This window comes from Colias eurytheme, chromosome 9 (assembly GCF_061535395.1).
Source record: "Colias eurytheme isolate Ceu_HAF_F1 chromosome 9, ilColEury1 Martin Lab GWU primary, whole genome shotgun sequence".
NCBI classification, from domain to species: Eukaryota; Metazoa; Arthropoda; class Insecta; order Lepidoptera; family Pieridae; genus Colias; species Colias eurytheme.
In genome coordinates this window covers 11,201,075-11,217,885 of record NC_142988.1, presented here as the reverse complement: position 1 = coordinate 11,217,885, position 16,811 = coordinate 11,201,075, and the positions used below count along the sequence as shown (strand labels likewise).

The window sequence follows — 16,811 nt, the reverse complement described above, 5'->3', positions numbered from 1 at the left end:
TTCGAGGTCCCACCTTGATAAGTACATATTGTTTTTTTTATGTAAAAGCAGGCGAACGAGCTGGCGCTTCACGGGACTATTTTATTTTATTATATTAAATATGTGTGGTGCCATGTCTTAACTCACAATCAAGTATAATTAATTATCTGTGTCTCAACTATATAAACAAACAAATGGCCCGCGTTTGCCGCGCACAGCGGCTTCGCGACGCTACTGCGCTGCGGATCATATCGTCGCGCGGAAAATGCTTCGCGAGGCTGCTTGCTAAGTTGCTGTGTGTGAACCCGCCTTATGTTTTTTTGTAGTTGGTAAGTACTAAAAAGAATAGTTGAATAGATATTCAATTACATAGCGTAATACAGAGTGAACTCTTATTAAAATATTAGATACTTATCGAGTTGTTTCTTAAAATATTTTATAAAACGACGCAATACCTACTTAGGTACCTACTACCGCTTATCGCTCCAGAATGTTCTTATTTGTCAAACATAAGCAAGCAGCGAGGCAATTATTATTAGATCAATATTTCCACTTACCATTCGTTCCGAAATAAATATTATCATTTGCATCACGCAATGCAATACGATCGTAGTTTGACCTAAATGTAGTTACATGCATTTGAAAAAGGTAAAACGATCGAACGAACATGAATTCGACCAATAATTAAGTGATATATTTTATGACTAGGACTATCCATCATAATCTACGACTACGAGGAATATCCATACTATCTATATCTAATAAAATAGAAAATTGTAAGTACCGTCATACTAACCGAAAGTTACGATACAAAACGGTATTGAATTCTAGAGATTGAGAAATAAGTCCTAATTTGGTACCTAGATGATCATGTTGATTGTTGAAGTACATAATTTGAACTTGAACTATAGAAGTACTTACATCGGCTAAACCTTTAAATCACAAGCAATTACTGGTTAAGTAGCAGCTGTTCTTGTCCCACGGAAGCTTTAAGTGCGTTGTGTCATGCAAGGGATTAAGGAGCTATGATATCAATGCTAAAATTTTTATAAATTACTAATTTAATTATTATAAATTTTAAAATTAAAATCTAGCCTATCGCCCGGAACCGTCGGAATAAACGCAGTTTTCTTTTGCAGGGAATGAAACTATGAAGTACACGTGTTTTGGGTATCTAGTTCAAGTTTATAAGGCACATTAATGTTTTCTCATATACCAAAGTTTTATCCACACTGATTACCAAAGTCATTAGGAAACGCGTCACGTAAATTGCCCAATTATAGACAGACCAAAATGGCTGGGTACATTATGTTATACTTAACACCCTTAAAATTGTGTACCTATATTATGACGTTGTTGGGCTATGTACTGTTCTGGACCTTGTAGCTGTTCTGGACCTAATCCAGAACAGCTACGAGGGTCAAGGTGTAATCTATCTTAGATCGAGAATCATCTACCTAGAACATACCTACATCTTTTTCTGCCGTTATGACGCACGTGTAAAAACGACAAACGTAACAAACATTAAGCTAACTAAACACCGCGTTTTCATAGAAAAACCCGCGTAGTTTCCCGTAAAAACTATCCTATGTGCTAAGCTAAGTTACCCTCTAGGTGTGCCAAATTTACGAAAATCGGTTCAGCAGTTTTTGCGTGAAAGAGTAACAAACATCCATACATAGGTACTCACAAAATTTCGCATTTATCATATTAGGTATTAGCATGATACACGTGTTTATGATATTATGTTTTAAATATGTTCACTGAAAACCTATCTTTTATGTTTTTATTACAACGATTGGAGGCATTACATATTCAAGAGTTCGAAAACATAGCGCGAGCGGTCAAACTTTTATTTGATAATGGTTATTATTTCGAAGAAAGGGGTGATTACTGGTTATTACTTGTATTTACTTTGTATATACGTAAAAAGTGATATTAGGTACTTATTTACAAGTTAACCACTTATCGGATTTTAAATTATTTATAAAAAGTGGTAAAATTACAATTACTTAGTATAGTAACCAAACTATTTCTAATCATTGGAAGTAATTAGAAATAATAACCCCGTATTGAAAAACACACTTTAATAAAATATCGTAGACAATACTTATACGATACGAGAAAAGTGAAAACTTTGAGCAATAACATATATATGCGCTCTAGCATTATATTTAACAGAAAATAAAAATTTAATAGACATTAGGTATCACTTACTAGGTTTCACAACACTTTTTGAAAATAACACTAAACTTAATCTATTCAATGTTCAAAACCAGCTATTTTCCTTTTTCATTCTGTCTCTTTGGCGTCCCTTCAATTCGAGATTTTGGAAAATTTCAGATAACTCGTTTAATTTTTGCTCTGGGCTTTTTGGCAACCGCTGCAGTTTACAAGAGTCATTTTCACTCCTGCAAAATGTAAAGGTCTCCCTCTCTCGAAGACACAACAGCTTCCCTTTTTCTGACATAGCCGTTAGTTTTGCGACTTGAAATGCTGCATTTTTAAATCGAGTTTTGGGTGACATTTTTACTGCTTCTTTAGAAGTTTCAGAGTTATTCTTTTTAAGGCAGTCCTTCTTCTTTAAATTCGTAGTAACATATATTGGCTTGATAACATCGTAAGTATTTTCACGAAGCAATTGTTGAGGCTTATCAGTGACGTTTTCCATCGAAGTTCTCCGAAAGCCATGTATCCTGAGTGGAGTTAAAGGTTGGAGAACTTCGTGGAATTTCAACGGTTTGTCGTTTTGTATGTCCAAAACGATAACTTTCGTTTTATCTGGTTTCTGGCCGATAGCCGGTAAGGGATGGAAGGGGGATAGACCGGGTTTGATGGTGATATCGTTTTCTAGCATTCTGGACTGCGCGGTTTTGTGTTTACGAGTTTTGAGTTTCCGCGGCGCGTATATGGTAGTGAGGGCGCGCGTCTTGCTAGCGCTGATGGGTGCGAGTGGACCGGGCAGCACGGAGGCCGCCCTGCGTCCCCCCATGACCTTGGCCGATGGGCAATCGAATTCACTGGCCTGAGCCACCGGACACGACACGCAGCTGTGACGGCATCCACGCGATTGACGACACCTACTATGCTTTGGTGGGACAGTTTTTTCAATTCAATTTTATGGTTTTGCTGACAATGTAAATGTACTGTCACTTGATTTCTTTTTTGCGACCTGTCAACGCTAAACCCTTTGTTATTTCTGTAAAAAGAGGTTGAGGTCTGTCAAACATATCCTTTTAATTGTTATTGCCACAGAACAATAAAAACAAATAGAAGTGCGATAATGTCATAATTAGTATGAAAACCAGTGTCGCCAAACCCACACATTTAAACCGATAGTTATACAGTACACTACAAGTAAACTATGCCTTTGATTGGACAGCTTAATTTGAGTAAAAACTGACTTAGGTTATAAATTCAGCATTTCAATATGTACCCTAACGCACCATGTTACGGTTTATTTTAGTATAACATCTCTAGGTATATTAGCTGTTTTGTTTCTCATTGCACAGAAATTCCAAATTCGAAAAACATTCAGCTACTCCACAACAGAGGGCGTTAGTTTTCGATAGATATAACTTTGAACCTCAACACATAGAGATAAGGTTGAAATTTGTGTCACTCAACATTAATGACATTAACTTGATATTTATCTGATGCTATGCCCTGAGGGATGTCAGTCTTGTTATCGATATCGAGATATCGATAATTCACAAATAAATATTTTTTGTGTATTTTTTTTTCTTTCTATTATACGAGTATAGTATAATGTGTCACATTTTGGAGTATGTTTATTACTACTAAGTACGTCTTTTTATATTATTATTATTAAATAAAAAACGGAATAGAATAGTATTAATCTATATTTATAAAATACAAACAGAAAATATGCATTATTTTAAATCTTGGAACTGCCCTAGGTTTGCTGTATCGATGGCCTTTGTTAGACTGCTTAGTGCTGTTCGGCATTCAGTTAACTCGTCACGTTGCATTTATCCATTTCTCTTTTAAATTAGCCTCTTTGGGAAATCTGTAAATAAATTGGACTAATGAAAGCTAAGGAAAAATAAAATAAAATTTAATATTTATAATGTTTGTCTTTTCTAAAGTATCGATACTGTCGATATGCACCACAAGCATCACTAAAGCGACATTCGTTTGTTTATTGCAATAATATTCCAGAAATTCTTGTTTGCTGTTCAATCTATAATAGTACTAATTTCTTACGGATTAAGGTTCATTTTGACTAGATATTTGTATACAATTTTGACAAATTACAAGCGAAGATATAACATAAAATATTATATGTAAAATAAATAAAAATAAGACTTACCGATGGTATGAAATGCCTCCATTGCTGATATTATTTCGTCTGCTATCATTTTTGCACTCTTATACCGAACAACACGTCCTAATTAATGAATAAATACGGAAAAAAGGTTTGACAGCTGACAACCGACTCGAATATTTTTCTGCGCACAACTGAGAGCAAGTTAGGTGATCTTACCTTACAAGTGACACGTGGGCCACGCCCACATCACACTTCTATCTACTTTACTGTTCTGTGGTTATTGCAATGAATGGGTGTATTTATAACCGTAAAAAATATTGAAAGTAACCGAACTCAAAATTTAGGACATCGCACCCTGTAGGTTGTACTACCTACAGCGAAAAATCCTTCATCCGGTATTTTAACCCATGCCTATTCGTACCTACTCTCTATTTATTTACCTCTTCCTGATGAGATAAGGAAGTTACTGAAGAACAGTTTCTAAGTTTTCGTCGAGATCAACTCAATCGTGTTTGAAAACTGCGTAAGTTTACATGAAACTAGAGCAACTAGAAAACAAAATGTGATCCTAATCTCATCTCATCCTATGGGATCCATTGTAGGTATGCAATGTCCCTATGATAATTTTCTACAGAACGAAATCAATTCTATGTAGAGCCAAGGTAGAGCCATTTTTACTTTGTCCAATTTTTATTGTCATCAAATGTGTATCGTCTATGCCATAAATATATTATGTAGATTAATAGATATGATAATTTTCCACGGTGAATATGGGGGGTTGTTTTGAGGTATAATGACCGCCATGAGCCATCGATCGAATTTGTTGACCTTCAACCTTCATTGAATATATGTTTGTTATAGCACGGAAATACTACAGTTCGAAGTACTTATCTATATTACCTATGCTATGTTGATTAAATTGATAATTAATTTACAGGGAATATTAGGAATATACCTACTGAAACAACTACGTAATCAAGGAAATTGCAGGATGTACCAACAATCTGTAGGCATTATAAAAACTGGCAAGCGTGATTCGTTGCTATCAAAAAGCTAATATAACCATAATGTTGCCTGTGTGGATGCCTGCATCTTCGCACGCGTGGTCAAAAGAAGTTCTAATATGAATGAGATATGCTACGAAAATCATTCCACAAATCGCTCCGTAGCGACGGAAAGAAACACAGACAAACAATATTCGCCTTTATAATATACCTACATGATAAAATTATCGTCAGAAGAAACGATGTAGGTTCGGTTATTAGTCATTTCTAAAGGAAATGTTTCTTTCTTTTTTTATGGTATAATTGTGAGGATACAGGAAACAAGGCTAATGATACGGGATACCTAGAGTTATTCCAGACTTAAGTAAATAAAACGTGGTAATATCTTGTGCAGTATTATATCATATGCGGTAGGTAAGTAATAAAACCCAACAAAAACATTCTAAAAGTTTCAGGATTAAAGATTTGATAGACTCATAAAAAAAATAGTTTATATCTACTTAAAATGAGTTGCATGATATTTTTCGGATAAGTAAATTTATTTGCCTATAATTACATTTCCAAATAATAAACGAAGTAAAAATAATGAATAATCATGCCCTTGATTTATTATTCATGGTGAATCATGAAGACACATGAAATCATAAGTAGAGTAAGCAGTAAGGTCAATGGTCATTATGACTTTCTTTCAGGCTTACTACACTAATTAAGGCTTCAATAATAAATCAGATAATTTCTAAAGTTTTGCTAAACTTGCCATTCAACATTAAGTTATGTAGGTATATGAATTATGAATTATTCAAAATTGAGGTTGAAAAACTCTTATATACCTATATCTAAGTAGGATAATACATCCATACATCGACTCTATAATATATATTATGACCTTTGATGTACCAACTACAAAGAAGTAATTCTTATATATAAAAATGAATCGCAAAATGTGTTGGTAAGCGCATAACTCGAGAACGGCTGAACCGATTTCGATAATTTTTTTTTATTATATTCCTTGAAGTACGAGGATGGTTCTTATGTAGAGAAAACGTAAACATGTACCACGGGCGAAGCCGGGGCGGACCGCTAGTGTAGAATATAATTACCTACGCTATTTAGACAATTTACGAAAATCATAAAATTACAGAAAACCGAAGAAGGAATCAGATATCTTCCACAGCGATTGATCTTTTAGATTAATTTAAAAATGACATTTTAACATAAGGATTTTTTTCGATAAAGTAGGTACTTACTTAGTTAAAAGTTTCAGAAAAATTCTTACATACAAGGTCTACCTACAACATAAATGAATGCGTCATAAGGTTTTAAATATAATTGGTCACATACCTGCTCTCAAAAATCGATTTTCATTCATCGCATCCAGCCCTTCCCTTTCAAATCTTCCAATCCCTAATTTTGCCAGAGCGCGCGTGACGTCACATGGAATGGTTTCATTCGACAATGTACCAATACAGTTTTTCTAATAATTAGAAAAATTTATTTTAATATAATTTGCATTAACTTAAAGCGTTGGTATGAGTTTCATTATTATTAACTTAATATAAGAAGATTATTGACATCCCAAACATGAAAATTTTTCCCAGACATGAAGACGTCATCCCAAGCCTCCGCTAATAATTTTCAACATATGCCTTTCCTTAAATAAATTTTAGTGCATAATTAATATCCCCTAACCAATTAACGTTCTTTATTACAAAAAATAAATTATAACAGCAGTTACGCATTGACCCATTATTAAATAATATGTAGATAGCGTATGAAATCTGTCTTATTATGTGATACGGATATAAATTATCGCATAACCTCGTCCACGACCAAAGTTTCATTTTCAATGCCACGCCTCGGCCGCGTCATCAGCGTGCGTAACAATATTGTATAACATTCGTAAACCAAAATACGAACAAGCACGTGGTTTATTGTGAAAATATGCGAGTGACCAGAGTCTGTTTCTAAAAAAAAGTAACTAACTGACATGTGACATAATGATGTAAAAATTAAAAACAATTGCGCCAAAATTTTCAGGCTCAGTATTATATGGTTTGTGTAACTGTTTCACGTGATTATTTAACTACACAAAAGACACAAAATATAATATATTAAACTACAATTTCAGAATAGTGTTTCAGTGCATACAGTTATTTTATGGTAAGTAAGAATGTGTTCTTTTATATATCTGGGTTCTATAATTAAAATAATGTCATTTATCAAGATGTTGTGAAGCAACTGTATCGTATGTTTTATAACAACGAACTAAAAATAAATTACATTTTATCAATGAACAGGTATTATAGGTAGGATCTTGGTAGGATAAGTATGTATTTTGACATTAAAATTTCCCGCCAATACTTAAAGGGGCGGGATTAGGGATGTACTTGGCTTCTTCTAAACTCTAAAGAGAGAGATAGATATATTTTCAGTTGTGTAGACGTAAGTTATGCAATTGATAAAATTCTACCTACTTATGTTATGTTTTGTTTTTATCAACGATAAATACTTCTTAATAATAATTTTATTCATAAGGTACTTACTCGTCTTTCTGCCCAATAGATATTTTTAGAATATTACTACTGAGATAAATTCAATTATGTCTGTCTGTTACATGCATTTTTTGAAGCTGAAGAAATTAAGTATGAAAAATATAGGTATATATATATAGGTATATAAGGTGGAAAAATGTTTTTCGTGTGTAAATAATTTTTTACTTTATGTAGGCATAACTAGAATTAACGATATTTCACAATTACTGACTGAATTTCAGTTTATCTTAATAGATAAGGTATTTCCGTAATTTCAATCTTTGAGTAAACAATATAATTTTATTTTTACATCATACTTACTGTTTGTTGCTGATATATCTAAAGAATTTATACCTTTCTGTTTAAAGGAAGGTTTCAAAGATTATTTGTTAGTGTCGAGTCAGTGTGTCAGTCGACTAGTGGCGTTCGACTTCCTAACTATCTTCGTATAGAAAATTGTGTACATACAATTTCAGTAATACAAAATGGACTTCATCATCGGCGGGTTAGCCGGCGCAGGCGCAACGATATTCACAAACCCCATGGACGTTGTAAAGACCCGCTTACAGTTACAAGGCGAATTGATATCTAGGAAGGAACAGGCAACACGATACAGGGGAATATTTCACGCGTGTTATGTTATAGCTAAGGCAGATGGTGTGCTGGCTTTACAGAAGGGTCTCACGCCTGCCATGTTGTTTGGCTTTTGTATGAACTCCGTAAGGTAAGATTTTTAGTTAGTTTATTTTTGTTAAGTAGCCCTCCTTTTAAGAGAGCTGTCAGAAAGGTCTTTAAAAATAAAAGGGATCTTTATAAAACGCCTTTTTGATTAAATATATTATGTGATATACGTATTAGGTGATATATTAGGTGACAAGGTAACAAACCAGTGCTACCGTTTCTTCGAAATCTAACAAACAAAATTTTATAGATCACACAAGCAAAGCCACAGACAAAAACCTAGTTTATTTAATAAGAAAGTTTTTGCTCACAAAATTCTCATAAATTTCTTCATATTTCCAGGCTAGGCTCATACCACATAGCCGAAGTGCAGGGTTGGACAAAGACAGACGGCGCCACTAGTATACAAAAAGCCGTGTTTTGGTCAAGCGCGAGCGGATTATTTAGTGGGGTGGCTGCTAACCCGACGTCTGTTGTTAAAACTAGAATGCAATCCGCGGCACATCCTAGTGTAGCTGTAGGACGGCAGTATCAATATAAAGGTAATTTAATAAAATAAGTACTTATTATTATAATATGTATGTTGTAAACACTGATAGACTACAGGCTCGTACTCTTTTCAATTTTTCATATATTTAACTAACTAACTACATGTATTTGGAATTGGACTAATTTTTTTTTAATCTAAACAATTTTTATACTGCTATAAGAATTAGCACTTCATCTTAATGGTAAAATCCGAACTGATGAGTTAGCATTGTACCATCAAGGTTAGGTTAGGCTAGGATAAATTTAAAGACCTAAATATCGTGTATATTTAGGTCTTTAGGCCATTTAAATTCGGAAAATGTCAATCAAGCAAGTCATGTTTCTAAGCGGTTTTATTTTTAGAGATAACCGCGAAACACGATAGTGACGTCACTAAGCTAGATATGTGATATTGAGTATAAGCGATATTTTGGAACTTACAGACAAGTCTTCGGTAGTATAGTGGTCAGTATCCCCGCCTGTCACGCGGGAGACCGGGGTTCGATTCCCCGCCGGAGAGAACTCTTTTTGTTTTTTTTTTTTATTAATTATTACGGCTGTAAACTTTTAGAACCAGTGATTATTAACATTTTTCTTTACCAATTTTTTGTATGAGGATATAAATATATTTTGTTAATATGATCAAACTGTATGATTATCTCGTGTTCTTTTTAAATTTTATAAAAATTAAAATATTTTTTCAGTTTTGACTCACTTCAATAATAAGTACTTCATAATATTAATATAATCAAGATACAATTTTATATTTTTATATGACGGATTTACGACCGTGGCTTCGCTCGCGTGGTCAAAGAAAAACCCGTATAGTTACCGCTCTTGTTGATATTATCGTTCCCGTGCGGGATAAAAACCACCCTAATAAAAAAAATCTCATCAAAATCGTTGATTTACCGTAATATTGTATTACGGTGATATATAATATTTCGTTTCTAGGTATGCTAGATGCCTTCACAAAGATCTACAAAACGGAAGGCATGAGAGGTTTCTTCGCCGGAGTCAACGCGACGTGCATGCGGTTGGCTATTGGTAGTGCCGCTCAGTTGACTACTTTTTCAGCGTAAGTTTTTTATTTACTTATATGTAATACTTTTTTTATCATTTGATGCGATTTTTTAATATTTGTAGAAGTGAAACTTCTTTAGGCGCGATAAGAGTAAAATTTCAAGTTCGCGTCATGGTAATACCATCACGTCATGGACTAAGGCGACGATCTTTGAATCTTGCCAAAAAAGTTTCACTTCTGACACGTGTGCTCGGCACACACGCTCTTTTTTATTATGTATTTTAAATATCATAATAAAATATGTAACTAGGTAATATAATACGAAATCTACTTGACTATGACTCGACTAATGACCTTCAAGTATCGTGGGTTTTAAATTGCATTCATTATAAAATATCTTCGTATATGGTGTTGGTTCAGTAACATACAAATACTACTTCTCACCTAAGAGTTCTATCGAACCCAGATATTAGGCACAGAAACTATCACATCTTAATCCATCTACCCACATCAAGAAACTTAAGCACTTGATGCCCAGATCCAAGAAACTTAAATACTTTAATGGTCCTCTTTTTCCAACAGTGCAAAAGAAACCCTATTGAATAACGGGATTTGCAAACGGTCAAAACTGGGCCTAGCATTCCTGGCAAGTGCCATTAGTGGTGTGATGGTAGCTGTGGTCATATGCCCACTAGATGTTGTCACCGTACGACTGTACAATCAGGGTAAATAACACCACATTTTTAAGTCTCCTGGTGATATAATTGTATGCGCTATTGTCACTAAAGATTGAGCATTTTCTGGAACTAACTAGAATATCTGTAATGTGACCTTGTTGATTGTCGATTGTTTTAAAAAGCATTCTAGGGAGAAGTCTTCATTTATTGCACTTGTACATAATATTTATTAACAGGGTAGAAACGGCAAACATCATTTTATCAATCGAAGTTTTCGTCAATACCACATGATACTAACCGCAGAATCATTGGCATGAATAAAAGCATTTACGATTTACATTTGAACGGATTTCATTAGTTTCATATTAGTTTCCATCTAAACTGCGTCTGCATCCACAATCATGGATTCCACTTGTGTTACATTTGCAAATTTACTACAGTAAACAACGTTCAGGATTTGGTGCACATTGACATCTGCAAACTTTACACCCCTAAAAGCTACACCTCAATAGCATGATTTCATAGCCATATTCTCCATGGATTCCAGGCTGAAAGATCAGCTGCTTGAGAGAGGATTGTTTCAAAGTTCGCCCCTAACACTCGCCTTCGTCGCGAGTTTGGCATGTGGCGTCTTGTGTGTGCTATTGGAAACCCCGCTGGATGTAGTCAGTACTCGTATGGTTAACCAGGGTAATGTCCCTTTATGAGAGCTACCTTTTTGATCTTTATGTTTGTAATGTCCTGTATGAAAGCTTGTTTGTTCGTTTTGTTTTGTTTTATTTTGTTTTGTTGTACTTCATCCAGCTCCGTTCCTATTCATTTGCTTTGCCTTTCAAATATGATACGAAGACTCGATTTAAATATCATTTTACTAAAGCTTGGTTCACAACTTCACAGTCATACTCACCTAGGTATGTTTATTTTAAGATTTTTAACAATATTCGATTATATTTCAGGGTCTGGATTAAAAGGTGAAAAGCTCTATACTGGTGTATTTGATTGCATCAAGAAGATATTGAAAACGGAAGGTACTTACGGCCTTTACAAGGGTATCGGCCCGCTGTATTTGCGGATAGCTCCTCACACGACTCTGTCACTTGTTATATGGGACATGTTAAATATTGTGTTTGAGAATAAAAAGAGCTAACAGTATTAAACGTTTTTTATTCAAACAACAATCGGAGGACGTTCCTCATCAACATCTGGACGGGAGCGTAGATAATTAGCTATGGGTGGAGAAAATTGTATTTCCCAATCGATTTCTGAGGAAGCGCAACTTGAAGTGATTTCTTCATCATCACAGGAACACGACTCTAATTCCTCATTATCATTGGCTATGTTACGTTCTGGTATTATTATTCCCATGGCTTCGTAGAACGATTTGAGACAAGTATTTTCACAATTTTCTGGGTGATACGGATCCGACCAAACATCTTTGACCGCTGCTCGAGTTAATCGCCGTCGAAGTCTCTCTCTTTTCTCTATTTTTGCCTTGTTGTTGGCACTTTCTATTTTATAAATGAGTGGTGTGAATTGTTCGTTACCTTGTTCATTGATATCAGGTGACATTTCTATTTGATATTCTCCATTAGTTTTTCCTATTATAATTAAAGGTTTATTTTCAGTACGTTTTTTCGTTCGTTTTGTAAGCTTCTTTTCTTCCACAACAGATTTTGTCAATTTTGCTTTATTCAGTTTCTTTAAGAGGCGTTTGGATATAGCACCGGGCTTCCAACCATATTTAACCTGTAAGAAATACGAATTATAAATAAATGGTTCTTTCATAAAGAAAACAAGACCAAAAAAATAAAATAAAATGCTTACTTTTATAATACCTTCTCAATGAAAAAGTATAAGTATTGTTAAAAACAAACATATAAATATGAAATTTATTAATAATCCAATATACAACACTTAATCTTACAACAAAACGTTACAAATTTAACTTAGCACATTACCAAATAAATATTTCTTGCACGTTCACTGAATACCTACGCCAAAAACTATTACACGCATTAATCTTACATCAAAAACACATTTCTTTGGACACATCATAATGTGCTAGAGACTAGATTCAATCAAGCGACTTGAGTTGCGATGTTTCTCGAAGCCAAAGCCATCAATCGGTCTCGCTGTTGCTTTTTCATAACTTCCGCACTTATAAATGAATGGAAACATGGCACATGGAATGAACTTAAACTTATGCCTCGTCCTGCCAAAGTAGCTAGTCTCTGTTTTGGCCTTGCGTTCTTGTGACCCTTTAATCGGAAATAGGTTTTATTACCTTGATCGTCTACAGCTATAATACCCTTATCCGATGGTGCAGAATGTTTGCATTTAGTGCTATCCTCAAATAAGCTGCGGGAATATTTGTTATTTGGGCTTTGCATTCGGCGACGTTTCTTTGATGGAGGAAGACGGAAAACGGTAGATGGTTGCGGTATTTTTACATCTTCACCTCGCGCCATCATTTCTCTTAAAGTTGCTAAAAGTATCTTTTTATCATGTCCATGGCCAACAATACCTAACTTAGAAAGATCCTTTGGCGTAGCATCTCCGAAACAACTCCAACTTGCTTCAGATTTTAATGGAACCATATCTTCTTTTTTCAAATCTTTACCACCAGTTGCCTGCTTTTTCGAAGTAGGTGATTTCTTTTGAGTTAAAACGCCTCTAGGTTTAGGGTAAAATCTCCACCTACTATTACAGTCGACATATCCGTCTATACCAACGACCAACCATTTATTGTTTGCGGTTTGAAATTTACCAGTTATAGCTTCGACTTGCTCACCACTGGGACCAATAAAATTATTTGGCGCCCATCGTCCATCAGGAGCTATATATCCATCCACATTTATTTCCAACCATTTCTTATCTGGGCTCCAAAAGCCACCTAAGTCACTACATTGTTGTTTGCCATCAGGTCCTTTGAAGAATCTAGGAACAGGATTACCAAATCTATCTAGAAGTTTAACTCTGTAATCTAAATACGTGTACTGGCTGCCGTTGTCTACTTTTATGACCTTCTTGCCCTTATAATTTTGATTAAACGTAGCACATGGCGGGGTAAATTCAACTATCCATTCATCAGAATCCGTATCCGACCCAATTGATTTCGAATCTTCGGAACATGAACAAGAGACATCCATATTGGTTCTTGCAGCCGTCGGTTCTGCTGGATAACAGGTACATTCTGGGTCTTCAGTATCTGGAAGTATGCCCAAAGCTTGTTGATATGTTTTCAGACATATTTCATGACACATATCTCGGAAAGCACTCTGAATGAATGCTCGCTGTGCTCTTTCTAGACGTCTTTGTTCACGTTCTTTCTTCTTTCTCCTTTCACGATTTTCTTCTTCAGTCCTACCTATTGTATATGTTAGTACAGGCTTATCTTCATACGGATATTGATTAATAGCTCTAGGTTTATTATATGTTTTCATAGTCTCCATTGTAACAGTGAATTCACCATCCTTCTTATGAACAATTAAAAGTGGTCGATTCAATGGACGTTTCTTTTTAGCAGCATCTTTTCTTCTCTTCTTAGGCGTGACTTCACCAGGGTTACGAGCCATTCTAAGAAGCCTTACAACATGTTTATTAGTAGCACCTGGTTTCCATGATGGACGAAACTAAAAAATAAAAAAAAACTTACATAAAAAAATGAAAAAATAAGGTTAATATTTTTTTTGCCTACATTGCATTGTTGTCCCATTTTTATTTTTAAGGAGAATTAAAAAATGGACGACTATGAATTTAGACTATAATACCTTCATGCCTGGTACATCTTCAGCAGTCCATAACCATCCCATGTGCTTTGGCACATTTTCAAGGGTACCAGTACAGGGTAATGCACACCTGCTGTGTCCAATTTGAGGAGCTAAAAGAAACAAAAATATTATAGATGTAAGAACTACTACGCTATGATTAAAATTAATATATAATTGAAAAAAAAAATATAATACGTACGTATACCTTTATAACCGTAGTTGAATTTAAATCTATCGTCCTTCTTTTTCTTTTTACATTTCTTGGTGTCTTTTTCGGATTCAACGCTTTTCTTCTCAACAACTCGTTTGTCAGAAGCAGCAGCCTTCTGATTTGAACTTACTTTCATTGCTTTGACGCTTGTATCGTCACCTTTTTTCTTACTTTCACTTCCAGATGTGCTCCATGATTTCATTTTACTTTTATCAATTAACTTGTGATATATCGGACATGGAAAATTGCCTTTTACTGGTTTTTCATGCGGTTGCTCTTCTCCAATTCTTTCATAGCCACCACACACTTTGCAATACGTGGTCTTTTTTATAAAACCAAAAGTGCACTCGCATGTACAAAAACAAGGGTCTTGACCGATTTTCATTTTAGCTTTTACACCACCTACGACTTCCTCTATAGTCTCAGTTACCTCTGTACGATCACAACAATCTTTGTTTAAATTTGTCAAATCTAGAAGAATACTTTCATCAGGAGGTGGAGGCAGAGCTCTGTGTTCCTTGTGTTCGCAAACGAGTTGTCTACATTTCGCAATGCTGATTAAAGGTGCTGCTTCTTCAGGCATATCTAGTGAGCACATACTAGCGGGACATGAGCCAGATCTGTTTTTGATTATTGGACATTCGCTATCACACGGTCGGAATTTGAATCTTGCTCTGTTTGCTTGTGAATGGCTAGATTTTTCAGATGTCTGTTCTTTCATAGACGATTTAGATGATTTTTTGGATTCTGGGTTAGAATTATTTTGCTCAACCGTGAAATAGTTCACACAGTATACTTTATTTCCAAAGGTAGCATTCGGATCGCCAAAAATGTAATTTACAGTTTTCATGTCAGCTTTTCTTTCGATGAATGAAAATGATTTTGATTTAGCGAGGGTAAAAGTGTGATTGTGATTTTCATCTTCAGTTTTAGTCGTTTCATCATTACATATTGTATTATTGTTATCTTTCTGTACCTCCGAACTCAGTTTGTCAAGTGACACATTGCGCTTTACTTTATCGTTATTATTGCGCTTTCTTTTATGCATTTTCTTATTACCATGGTATGTTGTTTTTATAATGCCTAGATTGCTCTCCGTACATTTGCATATATTACGGTTTTGGACATGAGACTTATTATTTACAATTTCAGGTGGCGTCATGTATCCAAAATGAGTAAGTTTAACGTTCAATTTTATGGTAGCTACTTTTTCGTAATAAATTTCATCGTAAATATTATAAAATTCTTGAACACTCACCGGTTCTAGCATGGTCTCTAAGTTTAATAAATAGTATATGAATATTGTGCTCCAAGGAATTTTTGTAGATCCAATTTTTTTATTTTCATTCCTCCACATTGATAACTCCAGTTCATTGTGTTGCATAGTTTTAATTAGTTCCTGAGTATTGATGGTCACTAATATAGATTCGTCTCTTTGTAATCTTGTGTCAGATAATAGTTTTGATCTTTTGATTTCTAATTTATTATTTCGTAGTCTAGATTTTCGTTTAGTTTTCTTCTTTGATATTTTGGAAATAGCAGCATATGGATTACTTAATGTTACCTCAAATAATTCAGGAAAATTAGCTTTAACTATAGCTTGCTTACAATCTAAATAGTTCTTAATTTCTTCTATGAATATCTCAAATAAAAACATTGAATCCGAAGAAGCCATCATACTTTTATTTTATTTATATTAAGTCAACCAAAATGATGCAAAAATTTAAATTTAATTTACTATTAAAACTTGTAATTTACATTGCCAAAATAAAAATGTCAAATTTCAAATATCACTTTTTACACTACATTGAAGGATTATAAGTGGACAGTATAATAATAATGTTAGTATCAAGGTTACTAGTGGGTTACTATGATTAGTTAAAAATTAAAATACTTTGTTACATTTCCGCAATAATACGATAATACATAAAAATACATCAAAATGGTCGCTATAGCAATTTATAGAAATATATAGGTATGCAGATGACAGGTCTCTCGCGCCTACATTATTTATTAATTATACTATTCATATCGTATCCTATACACCAGATACTGAAAATATAACGGTAGTAAATAATTATTCCATGGGCACTATTAAAGCCAAAGTGTAAACAA

General features: G+C 34.3%; 3 protein-coding genes and 1 non-coding gene across 7 annotated transcripts; 2 read left to right on the top strand and 2 right to left on the bottom strand.

Annotated features, from left to right (window-relative positions):
* The first annotated feature begins 194 nt into the window (after nucleotides 1-194).
* Nucleotides 195-11,862, top strand: LOC149906128 (solute carrier family 25 member 35-like). Of its 4 annotated transcripts, XM_090105922.1 has the most exons (7): nucleotides 7,112-7,326; nucleotides 7,403-7,434; nucleotides 8,282-8,529; nucleotides 8,829-9,028; nucleotides 9,969-10,092; nucleotides 11,263-11,405; nucleotides 11,672-11,862. In XM_090105922.1, exons 3-7 carry the CDS (start codon nucleotides 8,291-8,293, stop codon nucleotides 11,860-11,862), a joined length of 897 nt encoding a protein of 298 aa, XP_089962048.1. In that variant the 5' UTR covers nucleotides 7,112-7,326; nucleotides 7,403-7,434; nucleotides 8,282-8,290. The 4 variants fall into 4 exon arrangements, with proteins under 4 accessions (XP_089962050.1, XP_089962049.1, XP_089962048.1 ...); XM_090105924.1 differs by lacking the exons at nucleotides 7,112-7,326; nucleotides 7,403-7,434 and adding an exon at nucleotides 195-308; XM_090105923.1 differs by lacking the exon at nucleotides 11,263-11,405 and adding an exon at nucleotides 10,621-10,763 and having other exon boundaries at nucleotides 7,111-7,434.
* LOC149906130 (uncharacterized) lies at nucleotides 2,196-2,971 on the bottom strand. The gene has a single exon (XM_090105175.1). It carries the CDS (start codon nucleotides 2,969-2,971, stop codon nucleotides 2,249-2,251), a length of 723 nt encoding a protein of 240 aa, XP_089961301.1. The 3' UTR covers nucleotides 2,196-2,248.
* TRNAD-GUC (transfer RNA aspartic acid (anticodon GUC)) lies at nucleotides 9,463-9,534 on the top strand. The gene has a single exon. It is a non-coding gene; the product is annotated as a tRNA-Asp (tRNA).
* Nucleotides 11,863-12,734: 872 nt separating the features above from the next.
* LOC149906127 (uncharacterized) lies at nucleotides 12,735-16,374 on the bottom strand. Its single transcript, XM_090105916.1, has 3 exons — nucleotides 14,685-16,374; nucleotides 14,486-14,595; nucleotides 12,735-14,347 (listed from the first exon to the last, which is right to left on the bottom strand). The coding sequence occupies exons 1-3, from the start codon at nucleotides 16,372-16,374 to the stop codon at nucleotides 12,794-12,796; spliced, it is 3,354 nt and encodes a 1,117-aa protein (XP_089962042.1). The 3' UTR covers nucleotides 12,735-12,793.
* Between the last annotated feature and the right edge of the window lie 437 nt (nucleotides 16,375-16,811).